This window comes from Nannobrachium achirus (genome assembly GCF_963921795.1).
Source record: "Nannobrachium achirus genome assembly, chromosome: 16".
NCBI classification, from domain to species: domain Eukaryota; kingdom Metazoa; phylum Chordata; class Actinopteri; order Myctophiformes; family Myctophidae; genus Nannobrachium; species Nannobrachium achirus.
The window spans coordinates 35056659-35079867 of record NC_137823.1 but is presented as its reverse complement, the minus strand read 5'-3'; the positions used below and the strand labels follow the sequence as shown (position 1 = coordinate 35079867).

Genomic DNA, 23209 nt, shown 5'->3' with positions numbered 1-23209 from the left:
AAATTAGACGTAGTAAGAATTGTCACAGAATGTAACATTAAGATCCAGTCTTCAGTCTCATATAGGTGGCTGGTTATCCGCTTGATATTTTTTACATCGTTTCTGTCTGGTGGCAACCTAGTATATCCAAACCCAGTATCCAATGGATCCAAAGTAGTTGTGGTTGAAGGGAAATGACTCTGGATGGAGACACAAAGGAGACTCTTTGTCTCTCCATTGGGAGCTGCTGTTGGTCGTCACATCATTGTCCCATGAATGCGACAAAAACAACAGAATATCCAATTCAAGTGGGGTGAGTGATCGATAGAAAAATAAGTAATTTTTGGAGTGAACTATCGAAAAAAAACAACCTTGCATCCCTATTTTGGGCATGTCATTAATACTGTAGTTATTTTTTTGCATGAAATAGGGCATTCATTTATGAAAAACCTTAAAAAGATGTAAGGTTTCTGCCTGACAGAGACGTTATATCAAATAAAACCATTGATTCATAGAAACGTCTCATCACGTTACCATGTTTCTCTGTGGACAAAATAATTAAAAGAAAATACACACATCCTTTTGGCAGGTCCTGGATAAGAGAACACATGAAAAAGGACAACACCACCCACTCGCCATGCTGCGGCAACACTTTCTGTTTCTGGCCTGTCTCTGAGGACAAACATAATCTGGTATTTTAGTTTGTTTTGTGCACAATGTAATGCTGCTTCTTAAAACCTGCGTGTTATGTTGTCTGTGCCATTCATTGGCAGTGGCTAGAACACCAGGCAACCTACCACACACACACACACACACACACACACACACACACACACACACACACACACACACACACACACACACACACACACACACACACACACACACACACACACACACACACACACACACACACACACACACACACACACACACACACACACACACACACACACTCTCTCTCTCCACTGACCTAGGAGACCCCCTGTTGCTTACTAACCTACTTACCTCCTTGCTATTGCACATGTGTGGACCTGGTTAATAAAGCGAGTGTTATATGTGTGTGCGCACGCGTGTGCCCACGCACACGCATGTCTTTTTCGTTGGAAGTGAACAATGCTCTTCTGCCCTCCACAGAAGGCTTCCTGTCCAATTCCCCACTGTGGCCCCACATTCAGGGCGCTGGTCAGTGAACAGTACGGGCTCCTGCAGTGAAGTATATTAAAACAGGGGGAAGGGAGTCGGGAGAATCAAAGCTTGGTGTGCGTGTGTGTGTGTGTGTGCGCATATCCCATTAAGTGGCCATATGGGACAGTGCTAAGTGAGAGCGTGGAGCAGTGGAGAGCAGGGTGGACCGTCACGGCTGAGCGTGTTTGATTTCGGATTCAGGTCACTCAGCGTGCCGGGGTTAGAGACCTTTGCCAAGACTAGGAGCAGAGAGGAAAAAGGTGAAGTCGTGTCATCACCATAGATATGAAATAGATAAGTCATGAGCGCACTACTTCCCAGGTCCAAGTTCGCTGTCACCAGCCTTGCTGAGGGACCCGATGACGCTTATTGCCTTGGATACCATTCAATCCATGGCGTGCAGAACGATTCTGCCATTAAGCAAGCGCATGGAGAGTCCCCTGGATTGATTATTTCTTCTTCCGTGTTTGGCACGGAAGGATAGTGTTGTCATTGAATGGAAATTTCCATTCTAAGGGCACTTCAAAACCGATGCCGCGTTGGGATCAAACTGGGAACTTTCCGATTCCCAGGCGAACGCTCTACTGCCCTTAAAGCAGGTTGATGGTAGTCATCGAGCTGTTGAGCATAGTGCTGTTGAACACTGAGTGAAACAAGCTTGTGCATTCAGCACGGTGGAAACACCTTGTTGATTCTTTTACCCTGCCAAGTCCGTCTTCCTAAGTGCTAGGCTGAGTGCGTGCTCTCGCACACATTTGCCAGCACACCACTTGACACACACGGAGTCACAAGCACAGGCAGAACCCAATGACCAGCCTTTTGTCTGCCCACTGTTTGACTGCCCAGTGTTGGGTGCGCACACACAGAGCACAAAGCAGCACAGGCAGAACACGATGTCCAGTTGTGCTCGACGCCTTATTCTCAGCACGTTCCAGACATCGTGGTTCATTGGAATCGACTGGGGTTACTGCTTCCATCTTGTTACATTAATGAAGTATTGATCTGGCCTGTTCCTATCGCCACGGCTTGGCGTCAGAGGTCGGACTACTCTGGAGCTGCCATCTTGAAAACGAACGCTTTGCATGTTGGTTTTCAACCTTAAGTAACTGGGAGAAAACACAGGCTGGGATTGGGATGGGTAATTCTTTTTTTTTTTTTTTTGATCGGTTTACCGGTTCAGAGGGCATTGCAACACAAAATGGTGCACTTGAATACCAATGTCAAACGCATCTAAATGTCTGTTCTTCATTCATCAATCAATCCTCTTTCTCATTTACCTTTTATCCCATCTCTATGCCTGTGTACGTACCTACATATTACGACAGGTAGGACGACTCAAAGCCTGGGGGTTCATCGCACACACATGCATGACACACATACAGTACCAGACATACTTCACAGTAAGCATATTGGTTTCCAATTTAACAGCCAAAAAAACTCCAATAGTAAACATCGCCTAATCAATAACCTAGACCTTCTATTATGCGTTTATTAAATTTACTCAACCCTTAGAGAACTTGCTAAATGAAAAACAGTATTAAAACCCTATCAATAACAGTCCCCTTTATTGTCTTTTCGAATATAAAAATAAGAACAATTACAGCCAATCTGCACTCTCCAATGTATTCCAGAGCATACTGTAGATGTATGGGGTGGGGCTTCAGAGGTAACTGCAATTACAACCATCAGTTCATCCATTTTTAGTTATTTAATTCACTATTATTTATAGAGCAGATAGAGCTGAAGCATTTAGTCTGTTTCCTCCATCTAGAAATCATTCCACTTCGAGCTTTATTAACAGCACAAAAGGTTCATGTCCTTAAACTTAAACCGAGGCCAACTGCAAATTCTATTAAACACCAAGAATCACGTAAACAACTAAAACCTGAATTTCCACACGCAAGATGCTATTCATTATGTAAGGAGTCAAGAGAAATGCCATTTAATGTCAAGGAGATCAGAGAGAATAGTCCAAATTCTCTGAATATGAGTACAAGCCTGAACTCTGGAGAGCAGTCTCAACAAAATAACAGTTAAAAACTCGGCTTTGGGTCAAGCCCATCTGAATGTCATCCAGTTGAAAGGATACAAGTTGTATTTAGCTGCAAAAACCGAGCTATTCATGAACACAGTGGCAATTTCCAGGCTTGACCTCCATCTCCGCGCAGCATTGTCTCTATGTACTGCATGTCCCATTTTATGGAATATTTTGACTAATTTCTTCCGCTACACTGTTCTCGTATTTTAGTTTAACATATTTGTATTCCTCCACCCTTTTCTCCCAATGTAGTCGTTATGGCCAATTCCCGATTCCACACGTATTTCAGTCCCCTCACACTGCTAATTCCTACAGTTTGCCTTGAGGAGAGCACCATGTGTCTCCTCTGACACACACAAAATAAAGGTTGCTTTTTTTCATCTGAGTGAGATTCGCCGGGAATACAGTGAGATTCGCCGGGAATACATAACACGCGCAAAGAAACACGCTATTCCTTCCACACCACACTGAAAAGCCGCCCTGACCAACCTGAAGAAGCCGCTAGAGAACGCCCTCTGTGCCCGGCTTCCCTCCCGCAAACAAACTCGTAACTCATTAATAACTATTTGTATTGTATTTAAATGTCCTTATTTCTCCACCAGGCTAGGATGCAGAGATTATGTTTTCTATTTTGGCGCAAAATGCAGCATAAGCTGGTACAGTAGTCCCCGAAACATTTGCTGTTGAATGGCATGCACTCATGCGTGTTCATTCACAAGACTGGGTTAGTGAGTGCAAGAGAACCAAAGACTGTAACAGAGAGAGGGAGAGAGAGAGAGAGAGAGAGAGACAGAGAGATAGAGCGTGAGAGAGACAGAGAAAGAGACATTCAGGGCCTCAGGGTCTCTGGGTGATGACAGGAAGCCAGCCGTTTGTCACCTGACGTGTCCCAGCGCCCTGACACTTAATGAAACGTCCAGATCAATAAACGATCCCATCCTTGCTGATGGAAATGAAAGAGATCAGTCACCACAACTCAACACACACGCCCATGCACGCCCTCCTAGACAGCCACATTAGCCTGCCCAGCTTTAATGGTGTCACATACATTGTAACAGAAAATTGCTTCTGCATATCATATAAACTGCACCTGCATGTCAGTCAGTCTGCATACAGGGATGGAGGGAGGGAGAGCGAACAAAGGAGGGAAAGGAAGGAGAGATGAAGAAGAAACGCAAGAAAGAATGGAACGTAAAAGAACAAAGAATTTAAACCACAGAGACTGTTGGAACAAAAGCAAAAATGAAGTAAACACGCTGTGTGTGTGTGTGTGTGTGTGTGTGTGTGTGTGTGTGTGTGTGTGTGTGTGTGTGTGTGTGTGTGTGTGTGTGTGTGTGTGTGTGCATGCGGCTCAGCAAATAGCCTGTAGGGATGCCAGCGCCTGGGGTAAGCTCCTTTCAAAGGACACATGTACCCTGATGTACCAGAAGCTGAAGCACGGCTGAAGATGTCAACCTGAATGCGCCCGCGCACACGCACACGCACACGCACACACACACACACACACACACACACACACACACACACACACACACACACACACACACACTGCCAATAGCAAGGTGTGGAGCTCCGTCAAGGGAAAGGTCAGCCTGCACACCCTCACAGAGTAGTGGGGGAGGGTTTGAAGAAAATAGATTAGAGCCTGAATGGCTATGTTTAGTCTGGAGTGCAAGTTTATCACATCCCCTGTAGAGTGAAATTGGGCGTGCAGTGCACGTTAACGGGGGACTGTCCAAAGGAAAGTCACTTTCAGCCCCCAGAGTTTGCCTATTTGTCACCATCGCCACATTAATGACAGTCTGACTCGAGCCCAGCTAGTATCTGCCCTTTGGTGCGCAATTCCACATGATTACAATTTGATTACAAGCAGAACTGGAATTGTCGAAATCACGCGTGACGTACATCTAGGCTGAGCGGAACTTTCCATTACGGCCATGGTGAAGCTGCACTGCCAGAACAATGTGTTTCCTCTAAAACCTGAACAACGTGTACCTAACAAAAGCATCTAACTTGGACCACATCGACTGGACAACGACTCAAGTGTCACGATCAATACTTTAAAAGATCAAGAAATGCCACACTGCAAAATCTTGAGTGTTAATTTAACAAATGGAGGAAGCTGGAGAAAATAGTGAATCCATCTCTCTCTCTCTCTCTCTCTGTCGTTTTACTACTTAACATTGACGCCCCTATTTTGGCCATGTCATTACAGGTGAAAATGTTTGAAATTATTTCTAAAACAGCCACCTACAAGCTTCAATCAAAAACATTTCAAAGATGACTGCGTGAATGTAGCTTGGTCATTTTGTAGCCTCTATAGTGTGAAGGCAGCATTAGAACTCAAGAGGTTTTGATAGGAGAGGTTTCTTGAAGAGAAAGAAATACAAAACATACTTCAGTGTTGTTTTTAAACCACATGAAATCTTCCCAAGCTGTTGAACCAATAGGTCTTTGACAGAGGGATCCCTCTGCATCATGCAGAGGGATTTCACGATGGGTCCCATTTAGAACGGGTACACCTTATTGTGTATCATTATTTTATGCTTTAACTATTGAAAAATAGCAGATATACAAGCTCACAGCGCGGCACCGAGTGCCGCGCTGTGAGCTTGTAGATCTGCTATTTTCGAAAAATCGTGAAAATTAGAATTTTGACCCGATTCTATAAGTGTCCGTCGTCAAAGAAAAGGTCCTTTTCACTTAACTGGAGCTCAGTTAGCCTGTTCTTGAGAGACTACTATGTCAGTGGTTCTCAAACCTTTTCATGTGAAGGACCCCCAAAATTATATGTATTTGGCCACGGACCCCCATCTCAAAATATCTAGTTCCAGGGACCCCCCCAGAAGCAAAATTTGAGTTGCAAACGTTCGCTTTGAAAATACATTATAGTCAAAGCTTTGCACACATTTTCACGACTTTTTCAAAAATAGCAGATATACAAGCTCACAGCGCGGCACTTACAAAGTTCTGATTGGAGTTCCAGGGCATATCATGATAATCTACCCTGGCAAAATTGTGTAGCAGCTTATCAAAGAAAAAACATCAGGGGTTGGCGAGGAGGGGGGTTCCACGTAAAGGCAGATGAGCAATGACATTTAACGCTGATGTAACGTGTAACAACGTAACTAAATACATGTCATAGGTTATGTATAAGAGATGGACAAAAATATAGACCTTGGATACAGAATACATGAAAATATATTTAGTAAAGTATACCTAAAACTTTATTTTGAGAGACTTATATTTAGAGACTGAAACATATTTTAAGTACAGGTTTGGCCAATATTTGTATATTTTGAAACATACAGTGTGAAATAAATTATTTTTTATTATAAACTTCATGACACAAAGGCGCTTCTACAAAGTAAGTGAGCAAAGTACATTTTCATGATGATGTTAATTTTGTTTAATCCATAATTGGATCGAAATGTCACATATGCCATCATAAAGTGTGCAAGATTACTTTAAATTGTCAGACATGATTTATCTCAGCCCATTAACTTCTACTTGAATCATGTGTGTATGATTACCCTTTGAATTTCTTTTTAAATACACCATGGCAACAAGCCCTCATACACAAGCTCCAATTGACGCTCATTTCCTTCAAAAAGTGTGAGCCAAATTAACCATTCAAGAAAGTAGGTTCAATCGGAACGTCCGTTCCACCTCTGACGGTGTTACCATAGCAAAGGTCTCTCTCTCCTCCAGCTCACCCTTGTCTGTGAGCCGTTATTTAACCAGGGAGCATCCACTCAGACGCTGATGTTCTTTTATTTATAGCAACGCCTTGCTTCACGCTTGTGCGCTCGCACACCTCCACACCTGGGAGCTGCCCAGCACGACCGCAGCATTCCGCCGTCTTCTACTGGCCAATGAGCAGCTCCACTGGAGCAACCGGGGTGGAAGTGCCATGCTCAAGGGCACCTCAGTGGGAGGTGTGAGGGAGAGGGACCATTTCTCCATTCACTCACCCCATTTAGATACCTCCCCAGTTGGGAAATGAAGCTTCTATAACCTCTCAGTTGGCAACATTCCGGAGACTCCAAGGGACTCCTAAGCTTTTCCCAGTTAATTTGTGAGACTAAAAGCTGTTCGCTTGAGTTGCGTTCGGCCAGGTCAGGAGGAGTTTAGGGGGGCAGCGAAAGGACAGACAGAACTCTCAAGGCTAAGATATGACAGTTGTAATGAAGCACTGAGATGATACAGCCAACAATACGCCTAAGTGATACTGGTGGAAGGAATCGTTTTTTAAAAACACAGACATACAACACAGAAATTGTATGTCCTTCGGTCCGCTGCGGACAGTAATTTCATGGGGTTTTGTGTGTGTCTCTTTGTCTTTACACTAGATATTTGTATCGACGTTCTAATGCAAGGTGTGCAGAGTAACCAGTCTCAGCCTGATCCAGAAATAAGCAGGATATAATCTTTGAAAAAAAAAAGAAGAAAACACCAGGTCTGAATAGGGCCAGTGAGAGACCTGTGTGAAACACAGCAATTTACAGCTATTTGCCCATGACAAAGATCCTGGAGTGGCGTGAAGGAACAAAGAGCAGACCTGTCTCATCAAACTATTAATAAGCCCTCTGCTATATTTCTCACAGGAACTCCAGGTTAACAAGGGAAGTGACTGTCAGTCATGCAATGGTATAAGAGGTGATGGGAGGGAAAATAACGTGCAGACAGAGGATCCACTTTAACCCTGGTGTGCCGGTTTGTTACATATATCTGCCCTCCACCCTCAGATGGCATGGCTATAATGACTTGTTAGCTAGAAGAAATAGAGGCAGTTGTGCTGAGAGAGAATGCATCTCGTCTCCATACCTTAATGGAGATGTGGTGTTTAGGTAAGATAAGAGCACCTCCAGGAGTAATTTGATATATAATTGAAAAGTCAGTGTGTGCGTGTTCGTGTTCTTATAGCATCCTAATGTGACTCATGTCGCTTAATGTGCCTCTCTCTGCAACGGTCCAATGGTGATGCAAATGAGTGCTATGTGCATGTGTGTGAGAGTGTGACATTACCTTTCCCACTATTCAGGGACCAGACATTGCTATTTGCTGATGAGCAGCATTATGTCAAGGATATTGTTGGCCCTGATGTTAGCTGTCTGAGCCCGAGGTTCATCATCTTTCTCATATCCACTGGCCTTCTTAATAGAGTGTAATCTATCTATAAATGCGAGAAGTCTCTGCGTGCGTGTGTGTGTGTTTGTAATCCGCGTATCTCGAGAACCGTTCGTCCCACCGGCTTCAGATTCGGGGGTTGATTGTTGACATCAGGCTGTTTCTGAGGAAATCGGCGAAAGCTCTGACTCATTGTGACATCACTTCATAAAAGGCTCTGACATCACGTACGCCACATGAGTCAACAAAAAATATCTGTGAGTGTGTATGTATGTAGGTAATCCGCGTATCTCGAGAACCGTTCGTCCCACGGGCACGCGCGTTCTCCATAGACAGATATCTCCATATATGGGCATAAAATATGGGCATAAAATGGACGCAGACAGACAGATACAGATATCTCCATATATGGGCATAAATGGACACAGGCAAACAGATGTTCAAAACGGGTCCTATGACAACAGGTATAATGAGGTTTGCATTAAAGGGGGAACCGGCACTGTGTCTGCAACACAGTTGGAGGCACAGACAGATACTCCATATATGGGCATAAAATGGACGCAGATAGACAGATATCTCCATATATGGGCATAAAATGGACCCAGAACTATAACTGCAGTGATCTCCATATATGGACATAAAATGGACGCCGACAGACAGACAGACAGACAGATACAGATATCTCCATATATGGGCATAAATGGACACAGGCAAACAGATGTTCAAAACGGGTCCTATGACAACAGGTATAATGAGGTTTGCATTAAAGGGGGAACCGGCACTGTGTCTGCGACACAGTTGGAGGCACAGACAGATACTCCATATATGGGCATAAAATGGACGCAGATAGACAGATATCTCCATATATGGGCATAAAATGGACCCAGAACTATAACTGCAGTGATCTCCATATATGGACATAAAATGGACGCCGACAGACAGACAGACAGACAGACAGATACAGATATCTCCATATATGGGCATAAATGGACACAGGCAAACAGATGTTCAAAACGGGTCCTATGACAACAGGTATAATGAGGTTTGCATTAAAGGGGGAACCGGCACTGTGTCTGCAACACAGTTGGAGGCACAGACAGATACTCCATATATGGGCATAAAATGGACGCAGATAGACAGATATCTCCATATATGCATGGGCATAAAATGGACCCAGAACTATAACTGCAGTGATCTCCATATATGGACATAAAATGGACGCCGACAGACAGACAGACAGATACAAATATCTCCATATATGGGCATAAATGGACACAGGCAGACAGATGGTCAAAACGGGTCCTATGACCAGGTAAAAAACAGGTATAATGGGGTTTGCATTAAAGGGCGGGGCATTCATTCCCTATTTACATTGTTCCGAGTTGGCCAGGTCGCCGACTAGACGCTGGGCCGCCCGAAGGGCGGCCCAGCTTCTAGTAATTAAAATTATCCATAACCAATAAGACAAAGTAATATTGAAGCTGGGTTGTATCAATGTATGTAGACCTCAGTGTAATCGCTGATTGCTGTATTGTTTATCAACCATTGGTTTAGACACCAAGCTGTATAATTTCACTACTTAATGGGACATTGGGCGAAGCAAAGATGACAACAGATCCATAAGTCATTCCAACTAATTGCATCATGTTCATGCAATGATTCAGATCAATCAGAAGAATACAGAAAGAGAGACTTTCCTATTAGGCTGTTTTGTGTTTGGTAGCTTCTGATGTTAACTGAAATTGCCCATTGACTGCAGTATGCTGAAAATGTTGTGTTGTTTACTTGAAGTGTAGTCTACGTAAATGCTGAGGTCCAGGGCTGCTCATTAGTGTGAGAGAGAAGTGTACAGTAGATGAAGGGAAAGAACCTGTTTATCATTGAAAGCTCAGCTTCAGATCCACTTTAATTAGGATGAAGCCGAGCCAAGCCTTATTGTAAAACCAAGACTTGTCCACCGACAGCCTCAGAATATAATTTGAGACGGCCGACATACCCTTAAACAAAAACAAAACAAAAACTCAAACCCAGAACAACAAATATGTCATTATTTTCTTGCTGGCCAATTCATTAAGCAGACAGTCCATGAGTGGAAATTTCAAAACAAGTTTAGACGCTGTATTTAGGGCTGCCTCAGTCGCAATCAAGTGTCAACATAATGGAAAGGCCTTGACACCAGAGGGGGAAAAACAGTATTAACAAAGCGAGAAAAAAGAAATCACCTATAATTCAGGAACCCCGTTCAATATGGACATCAACAAATTGCCAGTATTTTATATGCTCACCCTTGCCCCTGTCTTGGCATCTTCTGTAAAATACCAGGGCTAACCCTAGAAAAGGCAGTAACCATTAATCATAATTGGGCCCAGTCAGCACTGTAACTCTCTCAGTCTCGCAAAGACACCCCATATTCTTTCTTTGTCTGTGATATCCTCAAGCAGCACAGCTTACCTTCATTGGACATGCAAGGAGGCAATGAAGAGAGATGATCAATCATTCCAATGCACCTCCTCTCTGGGCCTATTTCTATCAGGGAGACATACGAGCCATTTACAATGATATCCGCATCTGAATTGCATGGTAATAAACAACAGATATTAAACCTTGCAAGGAGGACCGACACCCAACATTGCCTGGTGTGACTGTGTACATTTAACACATGTTCACAAGACCAACCACTGTGCCTATATACCCGTAGAGACCGAGGGCTGATTCCTCTATGCTGATGCTGGCTCATCTGCACCCTAAAACAATAAATGGAAGTGAAAGGCATCATGGCTGATTTTACATTCATTTCACGCTTGGTGCCACAATGTTCCAGCAGGCATCTGTGCCCACGAAATGGCAGAATACGCAGAGCTCACTGGCTCAAGGCTTCGTAAGGATTTCATTAGCGAGCACCGCAGGACGTCAAAGTGTGCATCTCAGATTGTTTTTGCATGGCTGCCTGGACGCAGCTGTGGGAGATTCTCTGTGTCCAGTCATAATAACTAATAACAATGCTGCCTTTTCCATTCTGGGACAGATGTTTCCTTATTCTTGCCATCGGCCACTGACGTATTCTGATTAGAGGCTGGGCCATTTAGGAGTAGAGGATGTTATGACAAGGTGTTTCTGTATAATTTAACAGCTGCGACTTGCAACGGCCGCCCCTCTTATGAGGGCTGTAGTCGGTTCTCTTTCCATTTCATTCAGGGAAAACTGAACCTGCAGTTCAGTTATTAAAAGGCAGGGCATACATTCCTAATGATCTCTTTATAGATTGGATATCAGGACCTCATTAAGGCAATGGGCTTTCAATTTGAGGTCTTGTTACATAGTCCCAGAGTGAACACGTCAAATAACTCATGTTCAGCCGAGCATGGCATCAAGCACGGCCAATCATCGGACTCGCTCATCAAACTTTCATTTCATGGACGGAATCAGAAAACCCAAGAACAGAGGTAGAAAGGATCTTACAGAGGTAAGGAGCATGTAAGTGGGAGATAGGGCAGAAGGACAGACATGGAAATGAAATACAGAGAGACAGAAGGGGAAGAGAGAAGTGTCAAGGAAGAAGCACGCTCTTTTGCCCGTCTGGATTCTTGACGTTTTGGCAGGTCAGCGGGCCTGAGGAAGCGGTCCGGTGCCTGGCTACAGAAGCTAGCTAGCCGTGAGGTCCATGTGTTCACTCTGAGCCCAGCATGCACTCCATTCACTCAAACAATTATGTCAAGAGCTGAAGCCCCTGCAGCCTCTTCCAGAGCACAGGTTGAGGCAGAGCAACAACTGGTCTGCACCGATGCTCCAATTACCAGCTATCGCAATAGGATGAAGAGCCGGCAAGTGGCACACATGCATTGTGGAAACCTTATGGACATCCCCTAGCATGTAAAATGCATTGCCTGCCAGGTTAAACTGCTCGCTCTCTGTGTTTTTTGAGATGTAAGATAAGAACGGCCTTGTGTACCCTGTCAAGGAGAGAAATAAAAAGGCCATGAGCACAAATGAACAGAACTGCATGAACTTGGATAGAACATGGAGGAGCCTGCATGTTTATTGTGTGAACAGACTTCTTTTCTAAAGAGCTGTTTACACCGAGCACAATAACTAGAACTATAAAAACTTAGTTTAAAAAATCTGTCATGTGGATGGAAGAGTTCACACCAACTATGAGAAAAATAAATAATAGCTATAGTAATCATTATAGCTCTGTGTGAATGGCCCTTCGGACCTTTGTCAGAGATACAGTATGTTTACTTTACCATCACATGTGGCCCTAGAACTTTTCAAAAAGGAGACAAAGACTACAGGCAACTGACTGTGTTCAATATAAACATGTTTACAATAAATAAAGGATGGGAAATTCAAGGTTTCCATCACGTGCACTCTGCAGAACTTTTAGAAGAATAGAAGTAGCCAGCTGGTGGAGCTGGTTTGAAAACAGCCGTGAGAGAACATGTAAGACTGAGATGAATTAATTATGGATGAAGGCAAGACACTGCAAATGAACTGGATCTTCGTGGCAAAGTACTAAGAATGAACCACGGGCCATGACCAGAGAAATGGGTCCCGGGTTTCCCTCCATCACTGAGAATGTGTGCGTGTGTGTCTGTGTAGGAGAGAAAGGTAGTGAGAGAAAGAACACTGTTATAGAGAGGCGTGCATGCTATTCGCACTGACAAATTATGCAAACAACGCCCCCATCCCTATGATTTTTCACTTGACATGAAGGAAGGCGCGAAGACAGCGAGGCCTTTCAGTTCGTGAGGCCGTCACTGAGTAGTAGAGAAACATGGATAAAGCTATTTGTGCAGGCTAATGGAAATGACTTCCTTCTTCCCATTCTTCACCAACAGCCCGCCCTCTACTTCCCTTGATGGGAGCCAGACTGGAGGAGTTGTCAACCAACTAGTTACTTTACAGACATGGGATCAGGTTTGAAAAGACAGTTTGGAAACCTCAACATAGAGTGCAGAAATGGACCATCCAGGATTAGTTATACTACGCTAGCTAGCCAAGAAACAGACAAGCAGCAGAGGAAACTGTCAAATTCACCTGTATGCACCTGTAACATTGAGGTCATCGTAGTCAACAACAATAACTTGAGCCAGCACTTTAAATACCTGCCAACACTCATTTCCACAGGAGCTTCCCTATTTTGAACGCTTTCTCCTGCTGAGCTCTCGATTGGCATTTTCCGCCATTAATCTCCCAATTTCATTTCATAGTGATACAAATCAAATGAGTGTGTGTCCCTGTCTGACGTCTGTGACTCGCATGTGCTCTTGCCGAAGCTGTCCGCTGTTGCCATTGATGGAAGAAACAAAAATGAAATACACTTCTTTTTACCTTCCCCTTTCTAACGGCTAGCCGCAACAGCAAACATCCTGCATTTGATTTGATCACACACACACACACACACACACACACACACACACACACACACACACACACACACACACACACACACACACACACACACACACACACACACACACACACACACACACACAGTAACAATGCGTGTACTCATCTGGAGAGTAGTGTTATATGGGAGATAAAATCACCCTCTTTTTCACCACCTAATGGTGACAGCTATGATAAAATGCCAAATTAACAGTTTCCTTTGTCCCTGGTACATCCAACTCCCCTGCATTTACACCAGCATAGAGTATGTGATAATTATGTGATTGTTAAACAGTACTTGTGACTAAAATCTAATTTCAGCCCATGGCGTGGCAGTAAAGTTCTATTTCATTCCCGAACCAAATGGCACCTCGGCCCCGGCACTAACCTCCATTATCTCTGAATGTCAGAAGACAGTCTGAGCTCTAGGCAAGCAGCACAGAGGAGATGGAGCAGAAGGGGAAGTTAAAGAGTGTGAGGGTTGAACCCAGATAACAACCCTATAGAACTGCAGACACCTGAATGGACCCAGATAGGCTTTCCTCCCCAAGGGGGACGATCTGGGATCAGTTTGCCCTCCAAATGTCCTAACCTTTACTGTGGGAGGAGGCAAGCAGCCAGCAGTCTCAACTTGACCCCGAGCGCAGTCGGGGTGGAAGTTCATCCGCCGGGTTCACCGCACCGCTAACGCACTGTACACACATCAGCAGGTCAACACACAGTGCTCCTTGGCCATGCAAGGCTGCGTCATATCTCAACACTTAATTGACTATGTGATCAATTAGGCTAATTGGACCTACATAGTTTGCCTCGCTGTGGTGCTCCAGGTGAGAAGTGGTTGCTGATGTCACAAATGAATTTAACAGAGTTAGTCTAATTAATTAGGACTCTGGAGGGGCCCGATAACGGCTCTCCCTGAGAGTCTGAATTAGTGGACCGCATCTGTGACACTTTGCTCCGCCAGATAAAGACTGTGGATAATGGCAGAATATAGTCTTACTGTTCAGTGTCACAGTAACCAACACGTGTGTGTGTGTGTGTGTGTGTGTGTGTGTGTGTGTGTGTAAAAGTGGTGTTCAACTTACCACTTAAGCCTGATATACTTCGTCATACGACAAATAGCAGAAATAGCCAATCTACGAACTCACAAGCTTGTAGACATGACAATTTAGACTTTTTTATTTTAGTATTCGTTAAGGTTTTCGTGGGTAATAACATGCCCCAAATTAGGGACACCAGGTTAAAAGTGGTTAAAGAGTTCTTTTTTTCAGTTTTATGAGTAGTTACATTTTTGAGCGGTGCCTCAGCGCTCCAATGCTTGACTGAGTGTGTAGGTATGAGTATAGCTGCAATACCACAGGGTGACCAAGAGGCATTGTTGAGCAGCCTTGACATCTATACTATAATTTTGCGAATGTCTGACTGACTGACTGACTGACTGACTGACTGACTGACTGACTGACTGACTGACTGACTGACTGACTGACTGACTGACTGACGTCCGTCCGTCCGTCCGTCCGTCCGTCCGTCCGTCCGTCCGTCCGTCCGTCCGTCCGTCCGTCCGTCCGTCCGTCCGTCCGTCCGTCCGTCCGTCCGTCCGTCTGTCTGTCTGAAACAGCGTTTCTCCTCAGTGGCTGGAGCAATTGATCTGAAATCGCATCACCATTAGCATATGAACACACCTGACATAACTGTGAAGCCCGTTTGTCACTTTCACAAATCGTATACTGTATATTAGCATTTTTATGGTGTATCTACTATCTATTCTGCATCTAGCATGAGGCACATCTATTCTGCATCTAGCATGAGGCAACATGTTTAACCAGCTCTCTCTCTGTGTGTGTGTGTGTGTGTGTGTGTGTGTGTGTGTGTGTGTGTGTGTGTGTGTGTGCAGGCAGGCGGGTTGGGGGGGGGCGGGCTGGGGGGGGTAGCCATTAAACGAAACGGGTATTTCTTACATTGATGCTCCTACATATTATCATGCAAGCACCAGTTCAAGTTACTTTCCATCCCTCATATACTGTATGCACAGTGCACATCCCATAACCCACACACTGCACATCATTTTGGAGCTCATATCTTTGAACGGGTAAGGGCTAGTTGATGGAAAACAGAAGAATTCATATTGTTCAACATTGCTCAAAGTCACCACTCACTTCACACTGGGTGTGATTTTAACAGTGGGCTCTGGCTTCAAACAACCTGCCGGTGTACAGATGAAAAGGTCTTAATCTTCAGATTACGCTGTATTTGAAGCAAAATGTGAGAAGCCTAATGCCTCATTCACACTACAGATATATAGTTGAACGTTTAGCTTGGTAATTCAATGTAATCTCAATGGAAACCAGCTTTAAAGCTTTCAAAGCTTTGTTTGGAGCATCTCCTGCATCTTTAAAGCTGGTTTCCATTGAGATTACATTGAATTACCAAGCAAAACGTTCAACTATATATCTGTAGTGTGAATGAGGCATAATAGTTGTATTGTTGCAAAGTGTCCCTCGGTTTTGGCAGTGATGGGTGCAACTCCTACTGATGAAATACACATAATTATTGATGCAGTCATAAAATGTGTGACGGTCAAACATAGGTCAAATGAGTCTTTTGCTGGTGGTTGTGACTAACACCACAGAGCCTCAAGTAGCAAGGTTTTAAAAAAATGACAGCATTAAGCCTTAGCTCTGTGCCTGTCTATCATTCTGAGCCCCAACACAGTTCCTGGGATTGTATTAAGATGGGACAAAGTGTGGCATAAAGCCAGAAGATCCCCTTCCGACCACAGAAGTGCTTTTTCTCGGCCTGGACCAGCAAGATAAATAGTGGTGAGCCAGAGACTCAGACGTAACCAGTATCTTACATTATTTATGGCAGCCGACAGAGACTCTCATCTCTCAAGGAGGTGCCTCCTCCCTAGGAGGAGAAAATGGTTTACTCACACAGTAGGGGGCCTATTAGGGTTGCTCTCATGAGAGGCAAGCGCCACTCTGTGTTGGACAATGGTATTGCACTGCAAAACAAGCACACTTCACACAGGGCCAAGCTACAGTATAGGGCTGCCTACTGCCTAAAATATCTATGAAAATGTTGAATACCGTCTTGATTAACTGATTTAGAGTTTATCTAGGAGTAATAACGGAACTAAATATATTGATCAATAAAAATAAAATATTCTGTACATATTCGCTTTTTCACAACATTCCTTCAAAATCAAATAAACTACAGTACATTATGCTTTGAAAAGTATACCTTGAGTTGTGGTCAATGGGTTAAACATGCTAGACCGCCATTATGGTTCTTCTCACCGTTTAAAGGCTAGGTCTTTAAAAAATACTAATCTCGAAATGTGATTGTATACAAGAGTACATCATTCAGTTTCTCTGCTGTAATGTACAGGGGTCTTCAACAGCCTTAAGGGGTCCTCAGATTTATGACAGGGGGCCACCAGATCTTTGTGTGATAAGGACTTGAACCCTAGCATCCCTATTGTGGGGGTAAAATTCGACAAAAAAAGACAATCTATGAGCTCACAACTTAGATCGTCTATTTCCATTAGATTGTGAAGAGGCTTGTTGTAGAGTGGAAAAAAGAGCAGACCAAGTACAGAGCCAAAGGTCAAGTTCACTTACAGTTTCAGTGTTGATTGTAGATTAACTGCCATGTATCTTTCCTATAGTTTTTACCAGATTTTCGGTGGCACCGTGCACACGTTGTGCACGCGGCGGCCCCCGTTCACAGCCGTTCAAGGTCTTGTCTTTCACACAGAGAAGAAAAAATACAACCTCGGCTATCCATGAGTCAGATATATTCCAAAGAACATGGCGCCGTCTTGAGCAAACGAACGATGTGGGAAAACAAAGGGAGGAAAAAGCCATTTTACCAAACCCAGATAAGAGGTGTGGATGTGAATGAGGAAGTGGAACCGGCAGGGCACGGCTTTCGAGATGCATCATGGGATATGACGTTTTTGTGTTTTCTTTCGCTGACCAGCGGCCACCGCAGCACCTGTTTAGATGGTTACCAAGGTAACTAGCCAACACGTTCCCGGACGTGATAACAGGGCGGTGGCGCTGCACTGCGTTAATTCTTATCCCGTTCCTGGACGTTTTTGGCATCCCAAGTGTTAATAGAAAATATAATGAGTAACGAAATGAAATGGAACACAATTGTATTCAATATTTAGTTAGGGATCCCTGCTTCATCTCTCTCTCAGCTAAGCCTGACAAAACGTTGAAGACCCCTGTGTTAGGATGTTGAAGTCATCCATGCTTCATTCTGAGCTGTGTCTGAGTGTAGCTGCCATCCTCCTTCCACTCCACGTTGTCCAGGTGGAAGCTTCGGGGGGACCGCTCTGGTTACACACACACACACAACCTGCTTACACATGTCTCGTTCAGGTAATGACCTCGTTTGTCCCCCCGCCCCCTCTCTTCCCCTGTCCACCTGTCGCTTGCCGTAGGTGGTATGGTAGAGCCGCTGCGTGGCTTGATCACGCTGCGAGCGGGGAGGAGAGACCGGCCTCTCTAATGAGGCTGCCCACTGCGTCGCGTCTCCACTGCTGAGAGACGTGTGCGTGTGTGTGTGTGTGTGTGTGTGTGTGTGTGTGTGTGTGTGTGTGTGTGTGTGTGTGTGTGTGTGCCAATGGCTGTGTGGGCATCGCATACATCTGGTTATGTTTCTGTAATATACTGCAGCTGTTTGGCGCAGAGACAAACACAGCGAGCACAAGAGAAGAGGTAAGCGAAAAGAGAGTGAGGCTCACAGGGGAGGGGGACGGCAACCTTTAATCAGCTTAAGGTGGCCTGCTCTAAATACTGTGAAGTCAGGCTCCTTTGGGCAGCTGTCTAAATAAGGCCGACTCTGAGAACGGCATTTCCATTTTAAAGCAAACTCATTTCCATCTTGTGCACACAAAATGTCAAACGGCGTTTTGAAAAACACTTGCTGGGATAGAGGGCTTGATTCCTCCCTCCTTCTTCTTGAATAAATGGTTGCATTTTCAGGGCATTTTCTTTTTCCCCATAAATCTAAACATCAGCAGTGCATAAGATCTGCATTACTTGCTCAACGAGATGCAGAGAGAAACAAATTAGGCAAGACATTTGTTATCTGCTGTGTGTGTGTGTGTGTGTGTGTGTGTGTGTGTGTGTGTGTGTGTGTGTGTGTGTGTGTGTGTGTGTGTGTGTGTGTGTGTGTGTGTGTGTGTGTTTGTGTGTCTGTGTGTGTTCATGCATTAGTGGTGTTCAAAAGTGGGAAAATCTACGTTCATCTCCTGGCAGATCCTCATCCCTATGGGCCACTTCCACACCAAAAGTGAGATGGAACGGGCAAACGCCAAAATCTACAATCATCTGTTACAGTGAAGTGGTTTCTATTGCCTGCCTTGGTGGTTTGGACTCACTGCTGCTAGTAATTGACAGTGACCTAGTTGACTATGGCATCTATGTATGAAATACAGCATGATGGGCTGTGTGTGTGTGCATGCACAGGGGCGGGGTGAGGGAAATGTATTCAGTACAAGATCGCAATTCTTTTTGACACAATCTGTATTCTGTATTGATTCTTTGATGCATTATACATACGTATATATATATATATTTATATTATGGCTAGTTTTTTGAAAGACTGCAACTTTTTATGGCAGTCAACAAATATGCAATTGATTTTATATATATATATATATATATATATATATATATATATATATATATATGTTTTCTTTTTCTTTTTTTCTTTTTTTTTTGCAATGAATCGCAAAATATCAAAGGATCTTGTTGAAATCTAATCGTGAGGTTCCTGGTGATTTCCAACCATAGTAATTGATATATGTGTGATTTGTGTATGGAGTGTGTGTGTGGTGTGCGTGTGTGTGCAAATGCATGTGTGCAGGATGAGATGCACTGTGTACGATATCATGTGTACGTGTAGTGCACATGCGCACATACACACGTGTGTGTGTGTGTGCGTGCGTGCGTGTGTGTGTGTGTGTGTGAGTGCACTCACTACTGCTGCAGTGTTTGTCAGAAGACTCGCCCTGAGTGCTGCTCCCCGCCTGCTCCTCTGCCACGGCGGGCTGCTTCCTGGTTGCCACGGCGCCTGGAGCTGCGATGGGCTGAGCCGGCGTCTGGAGATCTGCCGACGCCACAGAGATTCAGTTACCAAATAACACACTGCTGTGTGTGTCTCACACTATGAGGGCAAGAATGTATCTAAAAACACCTTATCAAATAGATTCTTAATATGAAACTGTCTGTGTAAAACCACACTAAGAGAGGCTGTTGTGTGTGTTTGTGTGCGTGCAATGCACCAAACATCAAAACAAGACCAGACAAACCCAGCAGACATAATAGGATGCAAATGTATAAGTAGACAAACAGGGATGGCCAAGAGAGTGGGGAGACACAGTGGTGGTGGTGGTGCTGGGACGACAGTAAACACAAATAAAAAAGAAATATTAATGCAGGAATACAAGGCAAGGCCAGTTTATTTGTATAGCGCATTTCAAGGCTATTATTATTCACCATCTGCCAGCGAGGACCTTGCAGAATTCAAGCGCTTGTTTTGTTAAAGCAGTATGTAATGTCTTAGTGTCCTCGTGTCTGAGACTCAATGGCTGAGAGTGTCTGCGTGCTTTAGAGTTGATAACACGGTGGTGCTGCTGTGAGCACACCAGCACCAACTCTTGAAGGAGATTTCTTTCAAATTACACGTATGTTTAAGCCTTTTGACTTGAGTATAACAGCTACTGCACTGCTTGCAGAGGCAACTACCTATGGATTTGAAGTGTTTTCTTTTTGCTGCTGCTGACGCAACAAGCTCTCATGCAGTGCGGGGACTAACTGAAGGCTTTACAGCAGCTCCCCGACAGTAGAAGATGAAATGTTTATGGTTGCAATACTGTATCGCTCAACTTGTGCAGGTGAATTCCGTTCTGGCACTGATGTAGGGGCCTGTGCGTTTTACCAGCAAGACAAAAGAGGGAAAGAAACGCAAAACAAATAATAACCCCAATATTTTGCTGCGTATTTGAAGAGATTTAAATCCATTAGAACACAGGCTTCCACTGCTCTAATTAGTTGAAGGAAGAGCGACCCAGTGGTATACGAGTTCAAAGGCCAGTAAAAATCCCACCTCTCTCGGATATGAGTGTGCTAAAAAAGCACTGGGAGACTAGAGCCACAACGATAAAGAAGGGGAAGGGTTAAAACCCCTGTCTCTGGAACTATTTGTAGCACTGGTTTCAATACGATTGAATCTTGTATCCTTTGTCTTGAAATGAGAGATGCTCAAAAAATGACATTAATTTGTAATATCCCACTGGAGTCTATGCGGTCTACCTGGTTTGCAATCATCTCTAAATGCAGTAAAAAAAAAAGATAAAACCTGTTCATTCTGGACTGGAATGACCATATATGGACATGAACGGGACACACATGTACGGGACAGATAAAACCTGTTCATTCTGGACTGGAATGACCATATATGGACATGAACGGGACACACAAAGCCACTCCTTGGAAGCGGCTTTCACCGCTTCAAAAACAAGGGGAGTGGACTGCCCTGGAACAAGGGCACCACAGTGTCAAAAAGCAGCACTCTTGTATAGCACCCCTGGTGCCACAGTAATGTTTATGTATATGTGGAGTCAAGGGGGGATACTGGTGGGAGTGCATAGGAAATCTTTTTTTAACCAAATGCCTTATTAATGAGGGTTGAATGTTAATAAAATCTGTTTAGTGTTTTAACAAAATATATTTTTAGATGTACTGTGTGTGGTTCTGATGCAGTCAAATGTTAATGTTTTAGCGAATGTGAAATGCAACAAGTTGCAGGTGAAGACAAACTGTGTATGGATGGTCAAAAAGGTAGTAAGTGAACTCTCTTGTTCATGAAAAACATGTGTAAAATCCAGATGATTTTAAAACATGCAAGTGAGGGTTATACTCACATACATTCTGAATGAGTTTGATTTCTAGATTCTAAACGACCAAATAAAAAAAAACAAATTCTGGTCTTAATTTTTTTTCCCCTGAGTAAGACCAGCAAAATAATTAATTACTGTATTTTTCAATCAAAGCTGGAGTGGGATGAATCTATGTTTTATGTACTTTACCAACATTAGGAGCACTAGAAGCTCGGCCGCCTGAGCGTCTAGTCGGCGACCTGGCCAACTCGGGAACAATGTAAATAGGGAATGAATGCCCTGCCCTTTAATGCAAACCCCATTATACCTGTTGTCATAGGATCCGTTTTGACCATCTGTTTGCGTGTGTCCATTTATGCCCATATACTGTATGGAGATATCTGTCTGTCTACGTCCATTTTATGCCCATATATGGAGATCGCTGTAGGACCCGTTTTGACCATCTGTTTGCTTGCGCCGATTTCCTCCGGAACAGCCTGATGGCAACGATGGCAACCGGGCATGGACAGCATCAGTAACCTTATATAAGCCAGCATCCCGGTCATATCAGGGAGAAGCTAGCTGACTCTTGGACTAAGAACTAATCTATTGGCAGCACTCTCGACGGCCCTCGATAGAGACAGATACCCAAAGGGTTAGACCGGGCAAGGCATTGGAAGCGTCAGAGGTTCCGTCGGTTAGCCCAGTGAACGAGCTCTATTTCATGGTGTCAGAAGAGGGATTGCAGAGCAATGCCCAAAGCCCTCAGGAAAACCAAGCATCAGAGTCAAGAATGGGTACAACAGTGCCAGGAATCAGAGGTGCTTGAGCAGGTTAGGGCCCAACGTTCTGTTGAGGCCCAAAATAGGCATGCTTGTGCCAATCAGGCAGCAGCTCAGGGCACCAGGCCGAGACTTGTGCGAGAGAGATCAAGGGCACAGAATCATCTACGGGATTCTCGACATTTGAAACAGGCGCTGGCGCATAGGTTGAAACACCAGAGATATGGTATTGACTCAGGTGAATCCAGCACCGATTCTGAGCGGGCCGCCAGATCCACACAACGACATGGACAGTATTGCGACCATGATCAACATACTCTTGACGACAGCAATACATTTATGACGCTGTCTGTAGATCAGAAACGAAAGTGGATCAAAGAAGGTTGCAGATGTTTCAAATGTGGGAGACATCATTTTTCAATACAGTGTGACATGAAGATGAAGTGTCCGCAATGCCTCCAGAGTTCATCTGCGCGCCTTGCACGGCTTGCCGATCACTCGGTTAATAAAGAAGAAACCGAGCCAACGAGAAAGGGAGCCGACTGAAGGGCAGTGAAACGACAACAACGGGAGCGTGGACCTCTGCCCAGTTTAAGCGTCGTTGAACCCGCTGGAAACGCCCAGGATACGTTACATATTTCCAGAGGAAATCTGGGGGCAGCGAATGAAGATGGAAGAAGAAAGATGGAATAAAGTACAAAAAAAGAAGAAAAGAAAAAAGATAAGGGAAAAAGGGGTAAAGGTAAAATGAAGAAAGGGTAGCGGGCAGCCGGAGTGGAAAGTTGGCTGGCACGGGGAGGCCGGAGT

At 44.2% G+C, this 23209-nt stretch overlaps 1 protein-coding gene across 1 annotated transcript in view; it reads right to left on the bottom strand.

Annotated features, from left to right (window-relative positions):
- atad2b (ATPase family AAA domain containing 2B) overlaps nt 1-23209 on the bottom strand; it is a gene marked incomplete at its 5' end in the record, with an annotated part of 135538 nt that overhangs the window by 45970 nt on the left and 66359 nt on the right. The window contains one exon of the mRNA XM_080744574.1: nt 19721-19849. Coding sequence (XP_080600700.1) covers nt 19721-19849 — 129 coding nt within the window. The remainder of the gene's footprint in view (nt 1-19720; nt 19850-23209) is intronic.